At 57.0% G+C, this 25,041-nt stretch overlaps 3 protein-coding genes across 8 annotated transcripts; 1 reads left to right on the forward strand and 2 right to left on the reverse strand.

Annotated features, from left to right (window-relative positions):
* Positions 1 to 3,852: 3,852 nt before the first annotated feature.
* Positions 3,853 to 13,549, reverse strand: DHX58 (DExH-box helicase 58). 3 transcript variants are annotated; one of them, XM_022558010.2, is made up of 12 exons: positions 13,187 to 13,546; positions 12,775 to 12,976; positions 12,201 to 12,391; positions 10,408 to 10,521; positions 9,689 to 9,815; positions 9,344 to 9,535; positions 8,405 to 8,667; positions 7,716 to 7,865; positions 7,462 to 7,623; positions 6,553 to 6,743; positions 5,155 to 5,251; positions 3,859 to 4,859 (listed from the first exon to the last, which is right to left on the reverse strand). In XM_022558010.2, exons 1-12 carry the CDS (start codon positions 13,352 to 13,354, stop codon positions 4,674 to 4,676), a joined length of 2,043 nt encoding a protein of 680 aa, XP_022413718.2. In that variant the 5' UTR covers positions 13,355 to 13,546; the 3' UTR covers positions 3,859 to 4,673. The 3 variants fall into 3 exon arrangements, with proteins under 3 accessions (XP_022413719.2, XP_022413718.2, XP_022413720.2); XM_022558011.2 differs by lacking the exon at positions 10,408 to 10,521 and having other exon boundaries at positions 3,853 to 4,859; positions 13,187 to 13,548; XM_022558012.2 differs by lacking the exon at positions 6,553 to 6,743 and having other exon boundaries at positions 4,747 to 4,859; positions 13,187 to 13,549.
* A 482-nt stretch (positions 13,550 to 14,031) lies between these two features.
* KAT2A (lysine acetyltransferase 2A) lies at positions 14,032 to 24,971 on the reverse strand. 4 transcript variants are annotated; one of them, XM_022557793.3, is made up of 18 exons: positions 22,119 to 24,971; positions 21,856 to 21,979; positions 21,374 to 21,519; positions 21,182 to 21,271; positions 20,688 to 20,869; positions 20,406 to 20,597; positions 19,453 to 19,559; positions 19,147 to 19,257; positions 18,918 to 19,054; positions 18,615 to 18,823; positions 18,272 to 18,398; positions 16,268 to 16,378; positions 15,803 to 15,946; positions 15,433 to 15,547; positions 15,305 to 15,341; positions 15,159 to 15,222; positions 14,941 to 15,025; positions 14,032 to 14,842 (listed from the first exon to the last, which is right to left on the reverse strand). In XM_022557793.3, the coding sequence occupies exons 1-18, from the start codon at positions 22,560 to 22,562 to the stop codon at positions 14,649 to 14,651; spliced, it is 2,619 nt and encodes an 872-aa protein (XP_022413501.1). In that variant the 5' UTR covers positions 22,563 to 24,971; the 3' UTR covers positions 14,032 to 14,648. The 4 variants fall into 4 exon arrangements, with proteins under 4 accessions (XP_022413501.1, XP_022413499.1, XP_022413498.1 ...); XM_022557791.3 differs by having other exon boundaries at positions 18,918 to 19,057; XM_022557790.3 differs by having other exon boundaries at positions 21,359 to 21,519.
* HSPB9 (heat shock protein family B (small) member 9) lies at positions 23,791 to 24,279 on the forward strand. The gene has a single exon (XM_022557798.3). It carries the CDS (start codon positions 23,815 to 23,817, stop codon positions 24,277 to 24,279), a length of 465 nt encoding a protein of 154 aa, XP_022413506.1. The 5' UTR covers positions 23,791 to 23,814.
* Positions 24,972 to 25,041: the final 70 nt, after the last annotated feature.

The following is a 25,041-nucleotide window of genomic DNA, read 5'->3' on the forward strand; positions in this document are numbered from 1 at the left end:
TCACATCCTGGTTCCATCTTCATGCCCTGCAAACAGCTGTCCCTTAGCCATCTTCAGGTGTCCTTCAGGTCTAGGGGTGCACACACTAGTGGCATGACCTGCCCTGAGGAGAACAGGCCCAGGGAAGAGGCTTGCATGTGCTGGGAGCAAGCCGGCGACCTTCTGGGCAGGGACCTCCGGAGTCACAGGTATGGCGCATGTGGTCTTGAAGGGGATACCCAGGCTCATCCCCTTGGCCCTGCTGACTACTCCTCACCCAAAAGGGAGAGGGATGGCAAGAGGAGGGCCAGAGCAGAGACCATGAAAGCACCCAGCCAGGGTATGGGCCACCCCTCCCTTGCCCAGGTTTAAGGGCACTCATTAGACCCAGACTTCCCTGGCAGCCTCCAGAACTCGGGCCAGGAACGGGAGCTGTCGTTCCATTGGAGGGCAGCTTGGACAATCCCCAAACAGGACTTTCAGTCACTTGTATTATTTATCTTCCTGGAAAAATTTAGTGCAGCTTGATCCCAACTTGTGGATTTCTGGATGTGGGGAGGGCAGAGAGGTGATGACAATGGGGCTTTTTTTTTTTTTTTTGGTTGGGTCTCTAAGCCAGTTTGCTCTTCTGAGGCACAGCCCTCCCCAAGTGGGCTGCTGCTGGTCCCTGCCCTGTCTTCTCACCCTGGAAACAAAAAACAGGGTGACTAAGGAGAAGGTGGTGAGGGGACCTGGGCAGCCCAGACAGACCCAGTCAGGATCCAGGGACCAGCAGGGGCTGGGTGCGGGTGGGGGTGAAGGGCACGGCTCTCTCTGGCCAAGTTTCAAAAAGAATTTCCAACCCCACCCCTACCCCTGGCAGCTCGGCTTTGCTGTCCTACACAGGAGGGGACACTTGCACTTGTGGAGCCCTCACCAGGCGCCAGGCGCTTTGCTAAGCACTCTGTCCACATTCTCATTTAATCCTTGCAGCCACCCTATGAGGTGGGTTCTATTATTATCCCCACTTTACAGGTGGGGAAGCGAACTCATAGGTGAACTAACTCGCCTAAGGTCACACAGTAGGTAGAGGTGACAGAACCCAAGTCTAAGTGACCCCAGAGTCCCCACGCTTTCCACCATAGCACATCGCCTCCCAGAAGCAAGAAGCTGGCACAGAAGCAGAAGGGATGAAGGTCAGATATGAGAGAGAACTTCCTAACAGTGACAGTGTATGTGGTGAGAGGAGACAATGGAATGGGGAAACTAGACAGACACAGAGAGCCCCGCCACCTGAGTTGGGTCTTGGTCTGTCTGTTGGCTTGTGATGATCTCTAGAAGGTCCATGGGGTGCTGGCTGGACCCAGACAGAAGCATCCTGACCTCCCTCCATTCTACTATCTGGGGTCCTCTGCTCTACCCTAACACAGTAGCTAGGCCCAAAGTCTGACTCTCCTTTGTGGCTCAGAGCTCTAAGCATCCCACCTGAGCTGTCAACTCAGGACCTCCTTTTCCAGGAAGCCTTCCTTGAGGTCCTAGGAGGCAGGACCCCTTCCCTACAGCCCAAATCCCAACACAGAAGGTGCAAATGCACCCGCGTCTACAATAACGCCCACTTCTGTGATCACCTCCCCCATCTGGCTCTGGGACATGGACGCAGAGAAGATCTATTCAGTCCCCAGGCTCTCTGGGTTCCCCAGGCCATCTGGACCAGCCCCTGCTCCCTCTTCCGCTTCACCCCCACACATCTGTTTCCAGGGTGTAAAGAAATGATGCAGGTGCCCTGGGGCACACCAGAAAACCCAGGCTCCAACTCAGGTATGCAGTGTCTCTTACCGCATTTTCCCTCAGAGGCCGTTTGGGTCACCCCATCACCCCCTAAGTGGGAGGAGGGAGTAGGATGCACTGAATGAGGCACGGGGCACTCTGAGTCAGTGAGGTTCCTTACCCGGAGCCCTGCAGTCACCACCCGTAACCTGCTCTCCTCCAGAAAGCTGCGTGCCTCAGGTCCGGCTCTGTCCTTTTCTGTCCCTCACAGCCTGCCTCGGCATCAAGGAAAGCCAGCCGTGACCCTCTAAACTTCTCCAGAGTTTAGTCTCACCCGCTACCTAGATGCCCAGCATCAGTGCTTAGAGCCAATAGGGATATCCTCCCTGCCCCTTGGGGTCCCCCAGTTTTGAGGCGAGGGCACAGGACAGGTGGAAGGGGCTGCCTTGTTCTCCCGCACTGCCCTCGAGGTCCTCAGCGTGGACCAGCCTGCGTCGCTGACTTACCTGCGGGGCACGGACGAGCCCGCCGCGGCCACCTGCTCTCACCGCGCTCCGTAGCGCAGCGGCTTCGCGCTTGCCGAGGCGGAGGCGGGGCCGGGGCGGGGGCGGGGCCTGGGGGAGCGGCGGCCGAGCCCCTCCCCGAGTCTCCGCGGGGAGGAGCGGGCTGGTTTATTCAGGTGGGCTTAAAGGGGGGAGCATCCGGGCCACTAGGGAGGCTCTGGAGCTCTAGCTATTCTGAGGGCTGGGACTTAGGATTCCTGGGTCCTGAGGACCTCATGAAGTGCCCTCTTTCAGGCAGCCTTACCCAAGTGCCCAGGAGGCAGTGGCTCCACATGAAGACCCCCTCACACGAAGAAGCAAGCCCGGGAACCCCTCCTCGTCTGCGTTCCCCCTTCCATCTGAGCTCAGGAAAGCTCTCCCAGCCTGGCAAGGTGGGTGCGCGATAGGACACGTCCTCTAAAGTCAGGGCCCCCCCATCCAGGGGTCAGCTGTGTAGGGGCTCAGGCCACCGAGGGGACCATTAGGTACCCAGGTCATCTTTATCCTCAGTCCATCTCTCTCCCAGCAACACAGCCACATACACACACACACACACACACACACACACACACACACACACCCCACGCCACCCCCACCCCTGCCCTCAACACCAGCTCAGGTCCCTCAGCTGTCACTGTTTAGCCCTGGAATGACAGGCATCTGGACTCCGTGCAACCAGCCACACTCAAGGCCATTGAGCTTAGCACCCCTGGGCCCCTGCCCCCCTCCCTCTGCCCCCAGTCGCTAATTTTATTGACCTGTAAAAGGCACGTTGCTGGCAGAAGAGATCACAAGTGAAGGTGAAGTGGGGAGCAGAGGGGCAGAAGAAGGGGCCCCGGGAGGCAGAGATGGGACAGGAGGGAGGAGAAGGGTGACTCCTGGAGCCATGGAGAATAGCAGGAAGAGAGGCCCTAGGAAAGAGGGGTACACTCTCTGGGGGAGTGGAGGCCAAGAAGACTGGTACTGAAATGTCAGCCTTCAATCAGAAGATGAAGAAAGATGCTGGGAGAAGGGAGTGCACATTATTTCCCATCTACCCTTAGGCAGGACCAGGGATGTAGCCAGAGGGAAGGAGGTTAGATGGCAGGAAGGACTGCCATCCTGCTCTCAAATCTCTGCCCTAGCCCCCTCCCTTCCTCTTGAAGGTGACTCCTGCCTGCTGGGCTGCTTACTACAGAAATAGCCCTTTCCCTGAAGAATCAACCTAGTTCTTGCCTTTCTTTTTCTTCCTTTCTTGTTAAAACGAGAACAGAAAATGTAGGCCTTTACAACTTTTCCCACCCCCCATGCCTACCTGAGCCCTACCCCTCAAATCCTGGATCTCAGCCTCTCCTCAGCCCAGGGGAGATGACCTGGGGGTTAGGAGAGGCTGGAGAGGGGGGCACTGGGGTATGAGCCTATTATGGGATGGAGGAGGCAGAAAGGCCTCACATTCTCAGTGGTTCTCAAATTTAGACTTTTGATGCTCTCTCCAAATCAAGGTTACATGATAGCCATAAAGAGGGGTGTTAAAAAATTTTTTTTTAAAAAGCTTTGAACATTAGAAATACAGCACAGGGACTTCCCTGGTAGTCCACTGGTTAAGAATCTGCCTTCCAATGCAGGGGACGCAGGTTCGATCTCTGGTCGGGGAACTAAGATCCCACGCGTCACGGGCAGTTAAGCCACAACTAGAGAGAAGCCCACGTGCCACAACTAGAAAGAAACCCGCATGCCGTAACCAAGACCTGACACAGCCAAAACATAAATTAATTAATTAAAACAAAACTAACTAAAAAAAAGAGAGAAATACAGCACAAAGCAGATTGGTGGATGGGGAAGGGGAAGAGGATTACATCGGGAGCAAGGAAGTTTTGAGGGTGATGGTGATGTTCATTATCTTGATTGTGGAAGCGCATACATACGTTAAACTTATCAAATTGCACACCATAAATATGTACAGTTATGTCAATTATACCTCAACACATCTGTTTTAAAAATACCACCCATTCCCATTTTCTACATGAGTTCTACTTCTTTATTTTTAATTTATGGAGAATCTCAAAGCCTACAAGTGGCCTTGGCAGGGAAGGAATGTTGAAGCCAAGGGAAACTGGCGATGCCTAGTACAGTGGGGCCATTCCTCTGCCTCAGTTTCCCCCCACCAGCTCCATCCATTGCATACGAAGGTGTCTGTGTACGTGTAAGGGGGGTCTGGGATGAGCTGTGGCTCTCCAGCTGCTTCCTCAGTGTGGGAGTCCAAGCCAGCCTGGGTGCCCAGGGTTCCTCTGTGGCTGGTCAGCCGGGAGCCTGGAGCTGGTGACTCGGGAGGGAGGGGCTGGACCCAGGCTTTGCCCAGGAGATGGTGGCTGCCGTGGATTCTCCCGCCCCCTGCAGGCTACAGCGGGCACTGCAGGGACAAGATGGTCAGTCCAGGGAGAAGTCGGCCAGGTTCTGGGCACAGTGCTGCACGTAGTCAAAGTCAGGCACGGTGAAGGGCACGCGGGACCACTTCTTGGACTGGACCCGCCCTTGCGGTGTCTCCAGCAGCAAGCTGCGGACTTTGAGTACTGGCAGCTTCACTGACTTGTAGATCATCTGCAGACCCCAGCCCTGTGGGTGGGACAGAGATGACCAGGTCTGCATCTCTGTCCTCAGACTGGGCTTCTCTCCTCAGGTTGGAGTTCATGAATGCTGGGCCTATGTCTCCCACCTCAGCCTGAGAGCCATCTCCCCCATCACACCGTGGGCTCCCTAAGACAGGGGTGGAACTCCTCGGATTGGGAGCTCCTGGGGCAGGGCTGCCTCCCCCATCCCAGTGAGGGCACCCTGATGGCAGAGGCTGGGCTTCCTCTCTCAGACTGAGGACTTCTCCAGACGTGCTGCGGGCCACAGCCCCGGCACCTACCTCCCCACAGTTCCTGCAGCTAATAACACCTCCAGGCCTCCAGTCCTTGAAGACTCTGTTGATGACCACAGGCTCCTGGGAGATGTTGTAGTAGATCCTGGAGAAGAATGGGAGTGGCCACAGCCCTCATGGACCACACCCCCCAACCCCAGCCCCAGATCTCATGCCCTCCTGCCTGCTGAGCCTGCGCCTGGGCCTTGGGCCTTCCTGCCTGTCGAGAGGTTACACTCTGCCTATGCTGCCTCCATGGCACCTTCTTCTGCCAAGCTCAGGCCTCAGCACTACCCACCTGGATGATTTCAACAGTCCCCCAACAGCTCTCCCTGCCCCATCCTTCCATCCCATTCCATCCTTACTCTCAACCCCACATCATCCTTCCACCAACTGTCAGAGTGACCCTCTACAAATGTACATCTGACCCTGACATTCCCTTGCTCAAAATCCCTCCAAGACTCCTCATTGCCTACAGGACAAAGGCTGAACTTTCAAGCCCGACCTCCAAAGTCCTCCACAGGCCAGTCTGTGTTCCTTCAGAATCTCATCCTTCACCATCTCTTCCGCTCAAGTCAACCAGAATTATTCCCGTTGCATCATCCCTGCCTCTCCTCATCTCACATTCCAACCCAGTGCATCCTTCAAGACAAGTCCTAGTTGAAATGCTACCTCCTCAAATGAGAGAACCTGTGTGAAGATCGTTGGCATAGCAGGTACCTAATAAATAATGAAGGGATGGAGGATGGGGAAAGGTTACCCTCTAGAGGGTGGAAGATGAGGGGATGGCTCAGGGACAACTAGCCCCTCTTGACGTCTTCAAAGTAGGTAGGACCACCTGGTTGGGGAACCAAGATCCCACATGCTGCGGGGCAATTAGGCCCAGGTGCCGTAACTACTGAGCCCGTGTGCCTCAACTACAGAGCCCATGTGCTGCAGCTAATGAGCCCACGTGCCACAACTAGAGAGAAGCCCGCGCGCCACAACGAAGAACCCACACACTGCAACGAAAGATCCTGAGTGCCGCAACTAAGACCCAATGCAGCCAAAAATAAATAAATAACTAAATATTAAAAAACAAAGTAGGTAGGACCAGGGGGCCAGTCTGTGGCCCCTCAGCATTTGGCATCCTGAATTCCAGCTCTTGGTCAACCACATAGGGGCTGTGGGAGCTTGGGCAAGTCACTTAGCCTCTCTGAGCCTCTGTTTCCTCACCTGTAAAGTGGGGTGATGATAAGACCTGTCTACTCAGACTACCATGAAAATGCATACTTGGTAGTTGTTAAAATGCTCTTTAACCTTCCAAACCCTCAAAGCACTGTCTGGATGGGAGGGATTCTCCATCTCCCATCATACCCTTCTTCTCTCCCCGCCTCCCATCCCGACAGCCCCTTCTACAGTTCTCACAAGAAGTTGGGGTTCACATTGACGTGGTGGGTACCCTCCACCCTCCGTAGGTCACTCCCATAGCCCACGGGCACCGTGCAGTTGACACAGAGGAGCCGCACGTGCTCTGCCAGGAACTTGTGCTGGTGACTCTCCCGCTGGGCCGCCTGGGCTGCCCGCTGGACCAAGGCTGCCCGCTGCAGAGCCTGGATCTGGGGTGGGAGGGGACATGGGGCATGGTTGGGGCCTGAGAGACCTGACCCCAGGAATGCTCCCAGGGGGACAGAGGGCTCCCAAAGACCTCAGATTATTAGCACCCAGAAGGGACTTCCTCAACCATCCCTGGACTTTTTAGAAGCAGCTCTGTGGAAAAAAATATGGGGTGGAAAAAAATATGAGAGGAAGGCAAGTCTTTTTGCTGAATCTTTACTCCCTCTTTGGAGGATTTTGTGCAAAGTGTCTTCTTTTAATCTAACATGGGGCATCATTAATACTTATGCTGGGACAACAGGAGTAAATAGGGACCATCCTGAACAAGGCTGGACGATAGTGACCCTGCCTCAGGGGAACTGACTTAAGCCCTGGTTCTGGGCTTATTTTGTGGATGTGTCTGTTTGTTTCCCTGCTGCCTGGTTCCAGAAGGGCTGTAAGGCGGCTCTCACAGATACACAAAATATTTGGTGATGAGGATAAATTCAAAGCCCTGGATAAGGCCTGTTTCCAAGGCATTTTGGAGAACAGCCATTGCCTTCCCTGGAAGCCCCACCCCCAGCCTCTACCTTTCCCTTCATTCAGATCTTCCCCAGGTGGGCCAGGCTAGCCCCCAGAGGAAGGGGGACCAGGGGAGTGTATGTGTGTGGCAGTCAGAGACCTTCTAGGCAGAGCGTCTTCAGTCCCCTTCCCCGTAGGGTACTCAGGCTGCCCACAAACCTTGTCCTGGTACTTGGCCCGGTCCATCTCCTGCACAGCAGCTACTGCCCGTTCCATCAGAGTCTCTAGCGCCTCATTGGTCAGCTCCCGCTTCAGCTCCCGACTACCTTGGGCCGCCACAAATGAGTATACACTTTGGCTGGCCCGGGCACGGCCCCTTGCCTGGGAAAAGAGAAAACAGAGGGGCCTGAGTGGGGCTGGGGTCCCACACAGCATCCTTTGAGGGCTGTTTTGGGGAGGGATGCTTTGGGCACCTGGACCATGGAGATCTCATTGGTCAGGAGCCCATAGCGCACCACCACCTTGCACTGGGGGATGTCCAGCCCCTCCTCTGCCACACTCGTAGCCACCAGGAGGTTCAGGGTACCAGTCCGGAACTTCTGGATCACTTCTTGCTGGTCCCTCTGGGGGGAAGTCGGGGAGGAGAAAGAGGATGGTAAATGAGGTAGGTTGAGGCCTATCTTCCTGCCAGCCCAGCCTCTCCTGGTTCAGCCCTTTTACTCACAATCTTGTCCCCTTTCCCTAGGAACCCTGCGTCCCCACCTCTATCTTCAAGTAGCCCCAGGACCTTGCTCATCTTCCCAGGTACCCATCTAACCCCCGTCTCCCTTAGGAGTCCCTACAGGTCCCTGCCCCTCTACTCTAGGAGCTCTCATGGACCTATTCTTCTCATGCAGAGGACCCCAGACCCCTGATTCCCTGTCCTGAGGACGCCACTCGCCTCTCCCTGCAGATCCCCAAGCCTCTGCCTCTCTTCCCCCAGAGATCTCCAGATTGGGGGAACCTTCAACACTGGGGATCTCAGTGTCTACCTCTTCCCCCCAGCTCTCTGCCCTCTGCCTGGAGCTAATCAGTCCCCCATTGCTCTGTGCTGAAGATCCTATCCCTTCCCTTTCTCCACTAGGGAAGCCCCACCCTCAGTGCCTTTCCCCAGAACCCACACCTGGGTCATCGGGATCATCTGAGCGCTCTGGCTGCTGTTCCCAGCCCCAATCAACAGCTGGGGCCTGATGGCCACTGTCCGCAGGCCTGGCTGCTGCTGGAGCCAGAGCAGGAGGCAGTGAGCACTCTGGCGGGTCCGGGTGAAGATGATGCCCTGGGGGCTGTCAGGGCTCCTGAACTGCTTCTGCAGGATCTCTTCCAGCACCTCCAGTTTCGGGTTCTCTGGGCCACGAGTTGCCAGGTGGGCCAGCTTATTCTTGTGGTCTGCCAGAAAAGCCCAAAGCAGAAGCGCAGGACTCAGGTCTGGAGGTGGGCAAGGCGTGGGTTGGGCGTGGGGGACTCATGGGGATAAGATTACAGGAGTTTGGGGTCCGGGGGTGCCTGACGACACCTGCTCCTGCCTAATTCCCCTGAACAGCACCAAAAACACATTTAAGGATACCCTCTGCCTGCCCAGCCTTAGGTCGGGGGCCTACAGTGTAGAATCCTTTGCTCACATACGTCATCCAGTACCCCTCTTCAACCCAGCTACCAGGATGACCCTGGACATTTTCATGCTAATCTTTGCTCCTGGGGTCTGACTCAACTCAGGTCTCTTCAGAAAGATCCCTGCCCTCCAGCCTGTGCTGAGGCCTCCTCTAGCCTTACATTTCATCCTCTGACCACCTCACTTTCCCAGTTTAAAGGTACCACACATCCCAAACCTTCAAGGACCGTCCCAATTAAATGGTTTTTTAAAAATCTCTGTCAAAAACATGAATTAGTTTTTATATCTATGCAAACCTTCACAAATGAGGGCATATTATCTTGTGTCATATCCACGGCCTTGACTTTTGGTTAGAAAATTCGGGCCCCAGTACCCTCGTTGGCACCTTCCCCACCCACGTTGGCACCAGAGTCCTGGCTGGCCTCTGACCTTTAGTTCAGTTGCGAGCCTCACCATCAAACAGCGCCAGCAGCCAGCGCTCGGCACGCAGGATCTGGGTCTTAGTGGTGCGCTCCCTGTCGTAGAAATCCTGCAGAGTGGCCAGGGCATCCACCGCACGGACCGTGTCGTGGATGAGCAGTGCGTCGTTGTAGCGACGCAGGTGAAGCGCGTACACCCGCCGCTCCTGGAGCCCCGCCTCAGCCGCTGAGGGAGGGTAGGGTTCGCAGGGCCTGAGTGGCCACGCCCCTCCAGGGCCCACTTCCGCCTAGACTACGGCCCCCGAAAGGCTCCGCCCAGGCTGGCCCCGCCCCGGCCCGCCCCGGCCGCATACCCCTTCCCTAGAACTGCCCCTCGCACCATCCCGGCTCAGCTCCACCACTTGTTGCTCGTAGGTCTGCGTCCCGAAGTCCCGTCTCAACTCGGGCATCTCCAGATGGTCGTGGATTTGGTCCATGAGCTCCTTCAACATGTCGCCAAACGGATCCTGGACGAGAAGAGTGAGGGTGTGAGGGGTTTCCCACACACATCGGGGGAATGGGCACCCAGAGGGGACGCTGATCTCCGGGTGAAGCTGCGCCGCTACTGCCGGCACATCGGAGCTGGACAGGAGGGAGCCCCAGAGGGAGGCCGGCTGGGGTGTGAAAGGAGTCCTGGCTGGAGGCAGAGGTCGGGGTCCTGCACGCCCCCCGCTCCTGCTACGTCGGAATCCTTGACTTCTGGCCTGAGCACAGTGATGTCTAGTCCTTGTCCAGCCCTTTCATAGCAGACACCAGACAGTGTCTGCACCGCAGGAGAGAGCTTGGAACAGCCTCAGCACAAAGTGCCCCAGCTTTACGGTTTGCAAAGCGTGCCCAGGGTTTTGAGAGATGCCCACGGTGGCATCTGAGTCCAACGAAACAGCAGGCTGAGGGCATGGGCTGTATCTGCCCCATTTCACAAAAAGGGGAAACGGAGGCTGAGACAAAAGCAAATAACCTGAAACCACAGAGCTAGTGAGGGTGGAGTCAGAGCTCAACCCCAGGTGCTCTAACTTCACACCAGACCCCACCCCCTGCCACGGCACTCCCCCCATGCACCTGGGTGCGTCTGTGGCAGAGGTCGTACTGTTTGCAGGGCTGGCGGCTGTGCAGCAGCTGGGAGCGGTAGTCCTGGGGTGACATGATGCGCCACGTGTCCAGGTTGGCGCAGAGCTGGGGCAACAGAGAGGGGTTCACTGGAATGGGGGGTTCTGTGGGGACAATGGGCAGAGCTTTGGGGCAGGATGGGCTGAGGCAGGGCCATTGGGAGTGGAGACTCATGTATTCAACAAATAGCTATTGCCCTCCTTTTCTATGCCCAGTGCTGTTCTAGTTACCAGGGATACAGAGCATCTTACATTGGAGTTGGGGAGACAGGTGATAAACAAGTAAAGAGTAACAAAATGAGGGACTTCCCTGGTGGTACAGTGGTTAAGAATCCGCCTTCCAGTGCAGGGGACACGGGTTCGATCCCTGGCCCCACAACTAAGATCCCACATGCTGCGGGGCAGTTAAGCCTGCACGCCACAACTACTGAGCCCACGCGCTCTGGAGCCCGTGCCCCATAACTAGAGAGAAGCCTGCCCATTGCAATGAAAGATCCCGCATGCCGCAGCGAAGATCCCGTGTGCCGCAGCTAAGACCTGACGCAGCCAAATAAATAAATTAAAATTAAAATTTAAGAGCTTCCCTGGTGGCGCCGTGGTTGAGAGTCCGCCTGATGCAGGGGACGCGGGTTCGTGCCCCAGTCCGGGAGGATCCCACATGCCGCGGAGCGGCTAGGCCCGTGAGCCATGGCCGCTGAGCCTGCGCGTCCAGAGCCTGTGCTCCCCAACAGGAGAGGCCACGACAGTGAGAGGCCCGCGTACCGCAAAAAAAAAAAAAAAATTAAAAAAAAAAGAGTAATAGAATGAGAGAATTTCACGTAGTGTTAACGAGCTCTAAAAAAATAAAACTGGATGATATGAAAGAGTGCAGTGGGACTTCCCTGGTGGCGTTGTGGTTAAGAATCTGCCTGCCAATGCAGGGGACACAGGTTCGATCCCTGGTCCAGGAAGATCCCACTAGTTGCCGCAGAGCAACTAAGCCTGTGCATCACAACTACTGAGCCTGCGTGCCACAACTACTGAGCCTGCGTGCCACAAGTACTGAGCCTGCGTGCCACAAGTACTGAGCCTGCGTGCCACAACTACTGAGCCTGCGTGCCACAAGTACTGAGCCTGCGTGCCACAAGTACTGAAGCCCGTGCACCTAGAGCCTGTGCTCCGCAAAAAGAGAAGCCACTGCAAAGAGAAGCCCGCGCACCGCAACGAAGAGTAGCCCTCGCTCACCGGAACTAGAGAAAGCCCATGTGCACCAATGAAGACCCAACGCAGCCAAAAATAAATAATTAAATAAATAATTAAAAATAAAAAAAGAGTGCAGTGATGATCAGGGAAAACTCTGAAGACGTGACATTTAAGCTGCTCCCTGAATGACAAGAAAGAGCCTGACAAGTAAAGTGCAGGGTAAAGGCATTCAGGGCAGAAGAAATGGCAAGTGCAAAGGTCCTGAGACACAACAAGCCTGACATGCTCAAGATACAGAGAGAAGGCCAGAATAGTGGGAGTGAGGGGAAGGGCGCAGGAAATGAGGGTGGGAGGTAGGCAAGGCCTAGGTCACATGGGACTTTGTAAGCCAGAGTGGACTTGGGAGATAGAATAAGTGCGACAAGAAGTCATTCGAGGCTGGAGCTTAGGTGGGAAGCGGCTTGAACCCTGCCTGGGGGAGTCTGGAGAGGGCTGATGGGCATGGTGTAAGGCAGGACAGGTTAGGGAGGTTTCTGGTGGGAGGGTCACAGGGGCCAAGCTGACCTGCAGGACGTGGTCAATGGCCCCATCGAGCGTGGAGGCCCCACCAGTGCCTGGCGAGGCTGTGAGACCCAGCACCTGCGGCAGCGGCCGGGTCCTCCGGAGTTTAAGCTCCAGGTACCGGCTCAGGATGACGTTGTAGATGGTGTCTTTGTGCGTGTGGTGACACTCATCCACCACCAGCAGGGAAAAGGCTGGAGGCACACAAGAGAAGGTTATTACCTAAGTTTGCAAAGCCCTTCCTCCCATAAGCTGTTTCATGTAGTCCCCACAACTCATCTGAGAATTCCTTCCTCCCTTCACGGCTTGCAGCTAGGCCCCAGAGAATGGGCCAGGCAGGGCCGATTTACCTCCATTTTACAGGTTAGTAAACTGAGGCTCAGCTGGGGGAAGGTACTTGCCCAAGACCCTGCACTCTAGCCAGGTCTGTTTCTACTGGGGTGTATGCTGGGGTTTGGTGAATGGGGAACTCCTCATCCCATGAAATGTCCCAACACCTTTACTAGAACAGGAGTCCTGGGGTTGGCAGGCAGGGGGCCTCAGGTGTGCACCCTTTCCCCCTGCCCCCAGCCCTCACCGTTGAGCTCCACATGCTCCCCCTCCTCCAGGCTGGTCAGTGCCTTCTGCAGCAGCTCAGCCGTGCAGACGAGCAAGTCGTGCCTCCGGGCCACGTGGCCAAAGCCAGCTCGTGGCCCCATGTCCCCACTCAGGGCTGTAATGGTCCAGCGCTTGCCCAGCATGCTGCTGAACTCCTCACAATGCTGGGTCACCAGGTGCACCTGGGGGTGGAGAATAAGATGGGGAGAGGAAGCTGGATCAGGGCCTGGGGAATAGGGGGAGTAAGGTGACCCCCAGGACATGGCTGAGTTCTGGAATGGGTGAAAAGACAGGTGAGCTTAGAGACAGTCACAGCCGCTTTGGAGTTCCGGAGGGTCCTGAGAGGCACCCGAGGAGTTGAGACGCCGCTGGGGGGAGGGCAGGACACTCACCCTGTTGACCAATACAACCACCTTGGCTCCGTCTACAGTCTCTAGATGCCTCTTGGCCAAATAAGCAGCTGCCCTGGTCTTCCCGGAGCCCGTGGGCAGCCAAATGATGATATTCTTGCCCTCCAGGGCAGGCATGATCACCTCCCACTGGTAGGGTCGCAGCTCCATTCTGGAAATGGCAGGGAGCTCAGACCACTGGTCCTCCTGGCTCCCTCCCAGGCCCGGCACCCCTCAGAGCCACTCTCCACTCCTGGCCAGCTCAGTCTTGCGTAGGGAACTCCCTGTGCCCCGGACTCCATCCAGCTTGAGGGAGAAGGGGGCAGGGCAACGGTGGGACCTACCGGAAACCGATCTGGGCAGGGGAAAGGCTGAGTAGCCCGGGTCTCACCTGCAGCCCTGCCGGCTCAGCCCAGATGCTGCTGGGCTCCGCTGAGCAGGAAATGGAAACTGAAACTGAGGGGAGGAGCCAGCCCTGCAGAGATCAACCTAGGAATCTCCCTTCGCTGCCCCACAGAAAAAACTTTGTGCGCTTCAGGGGGCCCGGGTGGGGGGATATGGTGGGTGAGGGGTGGAGGGAGGGGGAGAAGTGCTGCTGACAGCAAGACACCCTCTCTTTCCTCCTGGGTCCTGCTAGCCCCTCCCCCAGGAGTGGAGTCTTCACCTGGACCAGGAGCAGACAGCAGGGAGAAGTGGGGGGCTGCAGCCCGGCAAGCCCCATCGCCCCGGGGGCGCGGGACAGGCATGAGGCTTGCTGAGAAGGGCAGCCCCAGCCTGCAGGCAGTATTGGCAGAACAGGGTCAGCCTGCTAAGGCCAGGGATTCTACTGAAGAAACAATCACACTGAGAATAAAAACCCCAAAACTTTATTGTTCCCTCCAAGGGATTAATGCCAGGAAATGAATGGTCCCCATGCCCCCCACCCCTGGGGGACAAACAGAACAGTGCAGGGTGAGGCATGGCCCCTCCAGTCCAGGTTGAACTTCCAACCCCTGAAGCCCCCTCACTCAAGCTAAAGTTTGCAATCCTGCCCTTGAGGAAACAGTGACCTGGGCCAGGGCCAGGGCCAGGACTCCAAAACTCCATAGCTTGGGGGAGTGTGTGTGTGTGTGTGTGTGTGTGTGTGTGTGTGTTGCGGGTGGGGGTGGGGAGAAGGGGGGATCAGGCAGGACTGGGGGCCACCAGGGCTGGACAGGCTTCATCCTCTGGCCACCAGCCACTCTTAGAGGGGCTGAACCCCAGACCTGAGAGACCCCTTCCCAAGGTCAGACACAATGAAGGGTGGGACAGAGCTGCAGGCTTGGGGGTGTCCCAGGGCCCTGAAACGGCTGCAGGATCAGGGGCTGGAAGGCCCCTGGCTGGAGTGTCTCAAACTGAGGCAGACCCAGGCACAAGGGCACCCCAGGGATTAGATCAGAACCCGAGGTGGAGGCATTCCAGGTTGAGGCCGAGGTCCAAAGCCAGACTACTTGTCAATGAGCCCGCCCTCCTTGAGCTTGAAGTAAAAGAACTTCTCCAGGGCGCTGGCGCAGCGGCAGTACTCGCTGTCCGGGGGATTGTACTCGCGGCAGTTAGCGATGACCCGCTGCAGGTCAGCTACAAAGAGCTTCCGGGTCACATAGTAGCGGCTGCGCAGCCTCTCTGTCATGGTCTTCAGGTCTGGGCAGCAGGAGAGAAGGGCACGGTTTTCAGAGGCTGCACGGCCCAGGGAGCCGGAGCAGGTGTGGGAGGAAGGAGTTGGAACGGAGGGTCCTCACCGATGGGGAAGCGGATGACCTCGTAGTAGTCTGGGGCCTCCGACTTCTTCACGGGCTCCATGAAGGGCCAGGCACTGGGGTGGGACTGCAGAGGAGAGCCGGGCTGAGGCCAGGCCCACTGTGCCCCCGCCCAGCTCGAGACAGCCACCCCCCACCCTGGGTCAGAAAGCCGCAGCCATTGGCACAGGGACCCCCAGAAGGGAGCCTGGTCTCCCCACCTTGATCTGGGCCAGCAGGTTTTTGAGGGTCGTGTAGAGCTGGTCTGGGTCCTTCAGCTCCTTCCTGGGGCAAGAGAGGCCGAGTCTGAGGCTCCTGGGCCCTCTGCCTCCCCCTCCTTCCTCCCTTCCCTCCACACAACACTCACCCCTTCTCCTTCCCCAGCGGCTTCCAGCCCGTCTCTCCTGCAAAGTGGGGAGTGGGGAGAACACCCCTAAGAATGCCTGTCCGCACCCCAAGCAGTACACCCCCTCCCCAGCCAAGACCCCTGCTCACGAATGCCGGGGACGCTCTCCACAGGGATCTGCCTCACACCCTCCTTGAAGCAACTGAGCCCGGGGTAGACCTTTCGGATCTGTGCCTGTTTGCGCTCAATCAGCTTCTTGATGATCTGAGGGAAGGAAGGGTCTGAGGGGCCAACCCAGCTCCAGCAAACACCCTCCCAGGCCACAGTCATGCCCCCCTAATTTCCCCTAAGAGGCAGAGCAAGAACCAAGACCCTGGCCCATCCTTCTTCACGTGCATGCGCACATGCGTGTACACGTGGTACACATCCACACGTGTTCACCCTCAAGTGCACGTTCATGAAAAGCCCCATGGAGACGTGCATGTGTGTGCGAGTACACGCACACACATGCACACACACCTCCTTCTGCTTCTTGATGATGTGGGACAGCTCCGTGTAGGGAATTCGCGGGTTCAGCTCACACTCCATCAGTGTTGCGCCCTCATAGTCCTTAATGTAGCCCAAGTAGCGGCTCTTGGGCACCTTGATGTCCTTGGAGAAGCCCTAAGGCGTGGAGAGTTACAGCCAATCCATCAGCAAGCCTTTTCCAACCTGAATCTGTCCCTGGCATGTTTCCAGGCTGGCTACCCACCCCCCGACTCACCCCCAGAACCTCCCAGCTCCCCCAGCCTGCCCAACTGCCCTAGAGAACCCTATCCTTCCGTGGAGCAGCAGCAGGAGGGAGGAATACAGGTGTGAAGGACTCCCCCGCAGGTGTGGGATGGAACAGGGGAGACGAAGGACTCCTACTCCATCCACACTGGGGATGAGACAGAATGACCCCTGTCCCCAGGAAGTGGGCAAACGGGGTGAGGTGAGGGTCACCTGCTTTTTGAAGTAGCCAATGGCGTACTCGTCGGCATAGGTGAGGAAGTAGAGAATGTTGTGTTTGATGTGATACTCCTTCAGGTGGTTCATCAGGTGAGTCCCATAGCCCTGCAGGGGAAGGGGGCAGGGCTTTTCAGGGGGCAGGGGGCAGGCCTGCGGCTAGAGAGGTCTCAGGGGGGCAGGGAGGGAAGGGCAGGGACAGGAGGGAGCAGACTGGAAAGGAGGTGGGAATAGCCAGGGGATCCAAGTCAGGTAGGAGGAAAGGCGACTGGCAGAGGAAGGGGAGTTTATGGGGAGAAAAGCGAAGGATGCTGGATTTCTAAGAGCTTACTCTGGAACAGGTGTGGTGCTTGGTTCTTTACAGAGTAATCCTCAAGTTAACCCATGAAACAGCTATCGTTACCTTCATTTTACAGAAAAACACCTGAAACTCAGCTATGTTAGGAAATGTGTCCAAGTCAGGTGGCCAGCTATGGCAGGGAGGGCCTGCATCTAAACCCAACCAGGAAGCTGTGGTCCTCAGGCGGCTAGTTCCCAGTCCCTGGGCCTCAGAATTGGAGGAAGGGGGAGGGGGAATCACAAGGGCCCCACTCATCACAATATCTGAACCCCAAAGAGACTGTCTTCCACACACGTCAGGACCAAAGAGGCACCCTGCAGATATGGGTTATGTAAAACAGGACAACCGTGGAACTGTCTGGCATCCCAGTGGTTAGGACCCCAAACTTTCACTGCAGAGGGCGCGGGTTTGATCCTGGCAGGGGAACTAAAATCCTGCAAGCTGCACAGTGTGGCCAAAAATAAATAAAGTGGCTGCATCATTTTACAAAGTAAATAAATAAAAACAAAACAGGACAAGGGACTTGCCCAGTGGTCCAGTGGCTAAGACTCCACGCTCCCAATGCAGGGGCCCCGGGTTTGATCCCTGGTCAGGGAACTAGATCCCACATGCCGCAACTAAGAGTTTGCATGCCACGACGAAGATCCCACGTGCTTCAACTAAGACCCAACACAGCCAAATAAACAATAAATAAATAAATATTTTTTAAAAAGAGTATTAAAAAATAAAAATTAAAAAATAGGGCTTCCCTGATGGTGCAGTGGTTAAGAATCCACCTGCCAATGCAGGAGACACGGGTTCGAGCCCTGGTCTGGGAAGATCCCACATGCCATGGAGCAACTAAGCCCGTGCGCCACAACTACTGAGCCCGTGTGCCACAACTACTGAAGCCCGCACGCCTAGAGCCCGTGCTCCGCAATAAGGGAAGCCACCACAATGAGAACCCCGCGCACCACAATGCAGAGTAGCCGCTGCTCGCCGCAACCAGAGAAAGCCTGCGCGCAGCAACGAAGACCCAACACAGCCAAAAATAAAATAAGTAAAATAAATTTATAAAAAATAAGTAAATAAAAAAATAAAACAGGACAACCCGGGACCTTACTAGTGGGTCTACTGTAACAATTAAAGGACAGAAACCAGGACTATCACCCAGCACAGGGTGCTGTTATAAAAGTTAACTCCCCAACGTACGTGAACATTCTTGTGATGAAAGAAATACAGGTCCATTTAAAAGTGTTACTGTAAATCTGGAGAGTTCTCATCACAAAGAAAAAGCATTTTTTTCCTATTCCTTTAATTTTGTAACTATATGAGATAACGGATGTTCACTAAACTTACTGTGGTCATCATTTCACGACGTATGTAAGTCAAATCATCAGGCTGTACGCCTTAAACTTACACAGCCCTACAAGTCAGTTATATCTCAATAAAACGAGAAGAAAACAAAATAAAAGGGTTACTGATTCTGGCGTGCCACATGTCAACAGGTGTTTCCTTAATGCAGTTATCAAAGTACAACTGCCACCTTGTGGGGGTGTGAAGAACTGTCTGGCCACTAAAAGAAGGGTTGGGGGCAGCTGTGTCACGACTGTGCTGCTCTGACCTCGTCCAGAGCAGAAGCAGGGGGTGGGATGGAGCTGGGACCAGGGGCATGGACTCACCTTGACCTGCTCGTTTGAGGTGACAGCGCAGAAAACAATCTCCGTGAAGCCCTGGGTGGGAAACATGCGGAAGCAGATCCCACCAATGACCCGCCCGTCCTTGATCAAGGCCAGAGTCTTGTGTTTCCTGAGGGGAGAGGGGTCAGGTCACAGGCCCTACCTGTCCCCCAAATGCTCCCCAGGAGCCCACAACAACCCCGGAGGCCTGAGCTGTACACGGTGCTGGGAACTAAGGAGCAAGAATCGCCCAGGGTTGGAGGAAGAGGCCTGGGGAGCAGTGGGGAGGCCAAGGAGGAGGTGCCCGGGTGTGGTGGCCTCGGGCTGGGCTCTCCTGGGGACATACGGGTCAAAGACGAGACGGGCGATGTACTCCTTGGGCATGCGTGGCAGCTGGTGGGAGAAGACGTTCTGCAGCCCTACGAGCCACAGCAACACCCGCCGGTTGGCCTTGGGTGTGAGCGAGTTGCCGATGACGTGGAACTCGATGATGCCGCGGCGCTCCTCCAGGCGGGCAGTCTCATCCCGGGCGGCGTTGGCCGACAGCAAGCTCGTCTGGGCACCAGAGGAGGGGTGTTGAGCTGGGGTCTCAGGTGGTGAGCCACCACCCCACCCCCAGCACAACTGGTCCATAAGCTGGGCTGCCCACCTCAGGCCCCAGCATGGCCGCGGGATCCGTGATGGTGAGCATGACCTCATTGACGAGCTCCATGGGGATGTCGCCCATCACACGGAGCCGTTTGGCATCCTCCAGGGTCAGGTTCTCTGGGAGCTTCCTCTTCTCACCTGCTGAGGAAGCTGGCAAAGTCTCCCAGGGACAGCAAGAGGGGCCGGGGGAGGGGTGAGTGAGGGGTAGAGGTCAGGGGTCAAGCACCCACCTGGCATGGGCTCAGCCCCTCCGGAATCCAGGCTCAACGAGCTGTTGCTGCCCCCAGCCATGGTGGGACTGAAGATGGGGGCGCTGGGAACCACCGCAGCGCTGACTGTAGCTGAGATAGAGACGAAAAAATCAGGGGATGGAGCTTGAAGGTGCTGGTGTGTCCCTCTAAGGGATCCAGGCTTTCCCACCCCCAGCTGAGCCCTCCTGTACTTCCCCACTGCTGCCAATCGCAGCCCCTCCTCCACTGCAGGGCTAAGGTCAGCCAGGAGGGCCAAGCAGAAAGCCTACTGTGTGTGGCACATACCTGGCCGGGGCACCAGCTGGGTTCCCTCTGAGGGCGGCATGGTGAAGCCCGACTCCCAGATTGGAGAGTTTGCCCCGTAGATCTCCTCCTCCAGCATAGACAGGAATCTGGGGGGAGGGTAGAGTCTGTCCCACAGCTCTGTCCTCCAACCGAGGGAGCAGCCTGGGCCAGACACGGGAAGGCCTGGAGGCTGCCCTCAGGGAACTGGGAGACAGAGACAGCTTCTGCCTTCAGACAAGGAAGAGGCACAGCTCCCTGTCTTCTGGGAGCCCCTCGTTGAAGGTAGGAGGACAGGATGATCCAGAACGGAGACTAGAAGCCCAGTATGCCACGGTGAACAGCATAGGGAGACAGGGTCTGAACCGAAGCCATCCTGTGCTGTGTGCCAGGCGGGGCACCCAGTCACCCTGGGCCTCAGTATCAAAATGTGATTCCACCCTCTCCTGCCACCTCTTACTGCCACCTGGTGGCAAGAGGAGCACATGAGGGCCTGCATTAGTTGGGAAAGGCTTCTTGAACTGGGTGGCTGTAAGCCAGCTTTAAAATGAAGAGATGGTGTGGCAGAACAGAGAAAAATCTTACAGAAAGGGCTAGGACAGGGTGAAAAGCAGTTTCACCTCAAGTGTAAGCTCTTGAGGAGTTCTGTGGTGAGAAGGATTCTGAGCTGCGTCCACACCCCATGGGAAACAGTTAGTCATGACTACCAGGGGCGTGGGCAGTGTTAGCACTCGGGCCATGTACCTGTCATCCCCAGACTAGTACAGGAAAAGGCAAGGAGCTAGCAAATTATATCTGGGCCTTGGGCAAGTCTCCCAGGTAGAGGCCCAGATCCATCCCAGAAGATTCACGGAGTGAGAGGAAGGACCAATCCAGGAAGTCCTCCTGGAAAACAGGGGACCACAGGGAGGATGTGAACGTGGTGCAAGATCCTGACGGGCCAGAATAAGCCTTACTTGGGGAAGTGGGTGAGGATGAGGGTCCTCTTCTCGGGCACCAGCTTGTCCTTCTCCACCCGGAACTTCTCCAGCAGCTGTCGCCGGGTAACGGTGAAGATGGAGCGGAGAAGGCTCCGCCCAAAGACGTGAGTGGTCTCGTACCGGGGAAGGCTATCGCAGCTCTGGGGCACGTGGCAGTAACAGAGCCATCTGCAGAGCGGATGAGGAGCAGGCAGGTGGTAAATGAAAGCCCAGGCTGGGCCTATAAGCCTCCCCCATGCTGTCCCTGGCTGGACCTACCTGGTATAATTGACCTTGTAGGTAGCCACGTCCTCGGCCTGAGACCTCTGCCGAAATTGGGCAGGCGTCTCAAGCTTCCAGTAGTTAAGGCAGAGCAGGAACATCTTCGAGAGCTCGAACATTGTCTGCCGCTCCCGGGGAGCCAGATGACTAAACTTGTACTGCACAAAGTTCAGCACACCCTGAGAAGGGGAGGTAGGTAGGGGACAAAACGGGAGGAGGTGTGGGCAGCCAGCAGGGCCTTCTTATTCAAAAGTAGGTGCTTCCTGAGGGCAGGGGGCTCTCTGCGGCTTTTGCTCTGCAGCTGTCTGTGAGGAGAAATTATACCCCCTCCCACCTCCATGCCCACCTGAGGTTAGCCCAAAGCATCCTCCTTTCTCTGAGCCTCTCCCCTGTTCTCAGCTGGGGCGTCGGGGTGGGGGGGGGAATGGATAACACAGCCTCCCCACTCCTCCAAGATGCCCCCAATCCTCTTACCACCTGCCTCATCCCACCTGCTCAATATTAGGCTTCTCAAATGGGGGGCTGCCCAGGGACCCCTCTACCACGGGCCGAGTCATCTGCAGGATGCATTTCCGCAGGAGCTGGAAGAAGAGGAGGGAGGAGTAGAGGTCAGTGGAATACAGAGCTGCAGAGCCCCCAGCCTCCCTCCTTCGCCCACGCACACTCACTTGGAAGAAGCTCACCTTGAAGAGGTAGAAATAGACCTGCTTGGTGTCCGTATCCTCCTCCTTGTGAACAGACATGAACAGATTCTCCACGTCCACCACCATCCCCAAGAGTCGGTTAATCTCATCCTCTGACACATTCTCCAGGTGGGACACGTGGTCGGCTGTAAGGATAAATGGCAGTTGGGAAAAAGGAACAGAAAAAATCAACAGGGCTTCCTACTCCTTTTCATCGCCAGCCAAGACACACCCTCAGTCCCTCCAATCAGCGTGACCGGCAACGAGACTGACTGCTCCTATCTGGGTGGCCTCTTGTCTCCTCTGGCTGGCAGATTTCCTTTCTCCTCCCCTGGGGCATACACACTCCCAGACCAATTCCTCTTTAGGAGGCATCTTCGGTCTTTCAGAGATGCAATTATGTGGCATTAAGTCATCCTGTCCAAGTAGGACCCGGCATCTCCACCCCCCACCCCCAGCTCCAAGGGCACTACCTGCCTTACCCAAGGGGTGCTCACAGCTGCGGCACAGCTCGCTCAGGTTGGCAGCTGGCTGCTGCAGGTCCATGCGGGGTGCAGTGGGGGGCTTGGGGTTTTTCCAGCCATTACACTTGCAGGTTTCATTGGCCTGGAGGCAGAAGAATCAGTCAATAACCCTGTAACCCCGGGTGAGAAGCCGTTCCCCAGCCAGAACTTTGCCCCCATTCCCACCCAAGTCCTAGGATGCCCCAAACCCCGCCTCCTCTCACCCCAGGCCCCGCCCCCACCTTGCAAGCCGAGAAGACCCCTAGCTTCTCAAGCTTCTTGGCGCGCGGCAGCCCCCGGACTTGCGCCTTCCTCTGGCTGGCGCGCTGCTGCTGGCTCAGGCCAGGTCGAGCCGGATCACCCCCGCTCCCGGTACCCCCACTTCCTACCCCGGGCCCCCCAGTCCCTGTGCTCCCGGCTGGGGCTGTAGCTGGGGCTGGGGCTGATGCCGGAGTGGGAGCCGGAGTCGGGGCCGAAGCCGGGCTGAGGGTAGGAGTCGGAGTTGGGGCGGGGGCTGGGGACTGAAGAGGACGGGGCTGCGCGGCCGGGGCCGGGGTCGAGGCCTGGGAAGGTTCCGTCATGGCCTCCCCGCAGCGGAGCGCGGCGCAGCGCGGCGCGGCGCTCCCAGCCCTAGGGCCGCATGGGCAACCGGCGTTCAGTGCGCAGGCGTCCATGCCCCGGAGCATGATGGGAACTGTAGTCTTTCACGGTCGCTCCCTTTGCCTCCAGCTTCCAGGCTTTTCTGTCCTGTCTCTTGATGTCGGACGTCTAGACAAGTGAGGCCCGAGCGAGCACCCCAGACTGACTCCTCCTCACTTGTAATCTCTATTGAAGGCTTCCAAGATAGTAAAGATTGCTGCTCTTGGGACAAGGAGAAGTACCCCAGAACACAGGCTTCGGTTTGGGGAATCACCTCCCAAGCCCAAGGGTGAAAATGCAGGCCTGGGGTCTGGAGTCGAGTTGGCTTCTTGCGCATCTCCCTCCTGCCCCCACCCTGGCCCTATCCCACACGTCTCTGGACACAGAGTTGCACCCAGCGTGGCGATTAAATAGCAGCAGTTCTATTTCTTGACCTGTTATGTGGTTACACGGGTGTGTTCTCTTTGCGCACTTTTCTCTGCGTACATTATACCTCAACAAAAAGCGTTTATTTTATAAGCACTGAGCGCCACAGTAATGGCCGTGGTCAGGTAAAAGGCTCCCAAGGTGGAGATGGAGTAGAGGCAGAGGAGGGCGGAACGGCTCTCCCGCCCACACGGTGGGCACCTCCCACGCAGGGCCCAAGTCTTCATCATTGTGGTCCCAGAGCCCAGCTCTGAGCTGCCACAGTAGGCCCGGGATGGAATGAAGGAAACCAGGAAGGCGCCTCCACCTCCCAGTCCCCATGTGTCGCAGGATTGTGCGTGGTCAGAGAACTGCAGGACGTTCCAAGAATGGATGACCCCACGGTCACACTGATGGCTCTGTTCAGGGGACAGTCCTCCTTCCCCCCAGGCCCGATTCTCAGAAGGGCAAGAGCCCGGCGGCTCAATCTCATCTCCGCTCCGTACTGGTGACAGCTCCAGTGTTGGGCTCGAGCGCCACCAGCCTCTTTTGGCCTATCCGGTTGGGTCTCAGCCCCGGCGGCCGGGTCCTCTGACTAAGGTGGGGAAAGGCCCGAGAAAGCGGCCGGATCCGAGATAAAAGCAGCAGCAGGGGGCGCCAGGGCGGCTGCCAACCTGACCCATGGAAGTAGGACGTGCACAGCTGACCCCATACTCTGTGGACGCCAACCTTGCCGGAAGCCAAGGGAGCCCCCTGAGCGGGGCGGCGTCGCGCGAGCAGGAGCGGAGCCACGCGGGGCCACGAGGGCCCCCGCTCCCGGCGTCCGCCCCCCGCGCCCAGGGCCGAGCGCTGCATTCGGAGCCTCGCGCCCTTCAACAGTAGTTGCTCACTCGGATGCAGCGGGTCGATAGCAGTCTCCCCAACGGGAGCCAGTCGGCGTCCCGATGTCCCAGCGTGGCCTTTACTGAACAGAACCAGGTGACCACCCTGCCGGTGCGGCAGCTCGCGGAAGATGCGGCAGCTGTACGGGGTGGCTTCCAGATGAAGATGTATGCCCACGGCTTCACCCCTGAGGAGCTGGTGGTTCAAGTGGACGGCGGATGCCTGATGGTGACTGGCCAGCGGCAACTGGAGGGCTGTGACCCGGATGGGAGCGGCTTCCGCGTGGCGCAGAAGGTGCACCAGCAAATGTCATTACCACCGGACCTGGATCCCGCCGCCATGACCTGCTGCCTGACCCCCTCTGGCCAGCTGTGCGTCCGTGGCCAGTGCCGGGTGCTGCCTTCCCCTGAAGCCCAAACAGGACCCGCCTCGAGACTCAGGAGCCGTGCCTCTAAGAAGGGTTCCAAACCAGCCTGACCCAGTAACCCACCACCGTAGTGAGCAACACAACAGCTTCAGAGTCTGCGGTCGTTTCTTGGGGCTGGGGTCAGAGGGGGAGGTAGAACAAAGGTAGAGGGAGGCCAGGTGGAGGGCCCAGAGGGGCAGGAAAGGCACCTCAAGGTGGTGGTCCACGATAAATCTGGCCCCCGGGAAGCTGGGGGGAGAGTGGGCAGTGTTGCTTTACTCAGCTCAGCTCACTGCTTGGACCAGCAGGGAGCAGCAGAGGGCCAAAAGGGCCCCAGCATCACTTGACTCCAGAACCAGCAGAGGGCCCCCCAGAGACTAGGGAGCAGACGGCTTGGACCCAGTGGGGGGCTGCCGTCTCGGCCTTATGACGAGTCCAAGGTTCCAGAGGTCGTCGGTGTTCCTTCCTCTTCAGAGAAGAGCGTGAGAGGACCCCATCTCTCACGAGCCTAGTACAGACCAATCAGAAAACCCGAAAGAGGTTGTTTCTGGTGTTCAGAGACCAACTATTTTCAAATACAGACTGCACATACCCCAATATAACCTGGAGGGGCTGGGGGAGAGGCAAATGCAAGGCCCTCAACTTCAACCTTGGTGAGGTTCAGCCCCAGCTCACTCTCACCCCACTCCACCCAGTTAGAGCAGTAACAGCTGGCCTCTTTCTCTTGGTTACCATGACCACCAACATCCCCTCACTTTGGGGGCGGGGGGGGAAGAAAGCTTTTGTTTAACAAGATTTAGAGGTTCATTTTAAATTAACTTCAAGTAAGCTAG

This window comes from Delphinapterus leucas, chromosome 19 (genome assembly GCF_059928025.1).
Source record: "Delphinapterus leucas isolate spDelLeu-1000000601 "Yukka" chromosome 19, BTC_Dleu_Yukka2, whole genome shotgun sequence".
Taxonomy (NCBI): domain Eukaryota; kingdom Metazoa; phylum Chordata; class Mammalia; order Artiodactyla; family Monodontidae; genus Delphinapterus; species Delphinapterus leucas.

Bases quoted from the DNA above. Each gene is read 5' to 3' on its own strand.
- HSPB9 (XM_022557798.3), top strand. From the start codon at position 23,815: ATGCAGCGGGTCGATAGCAGTCTCCCCAACGGGAGCCAGTCGGCGTCC.
- DHX58 (XM_022558010.2), bottom strand. From the start codon at position 13,354: ATGGAGCTGCGACCCTACCAGTGGGAGGTGATCATGCCTGCCCTGGAG. The intron at 12,977-13,186 runs GTGAGTGTCCTG...CTCCACCCCCAG, and splicing joins TGGTTGTATTGGTCAACAGG to GTGCACCTGGTGACCCAGCA. The intron at 9,536-9,688 runs GTGCGAGGGGCA...ACCCTCCCTCAG, and splicing joins GGTGGAGCTGAGCCGGGATG to CGGCTGAGGCGGGGCTCCAG.
- KAT2A (XM_022557789.3), bottom strand. From the start codon at position 22,562: ATGCTCCGGGGCATGGACGCCTGCGCACTGAACGCCGGTTGCCCATGC. The intron at 20,598-20,687 runs GTAGGTCCAGCC...TCCGCTCTGCAG, and splicing joins TACAAGGTCAATTATACCAG to ATGGCTCTGTTACTGCCACG. The intron at 15,223-15,304 runs GTGAGTGTTGTG...CTCTTGCCCCAG, and splicing joins CCGCTGGGGAAGGAGAAGGG to GAAGGAGCTGAAGGACCCAG.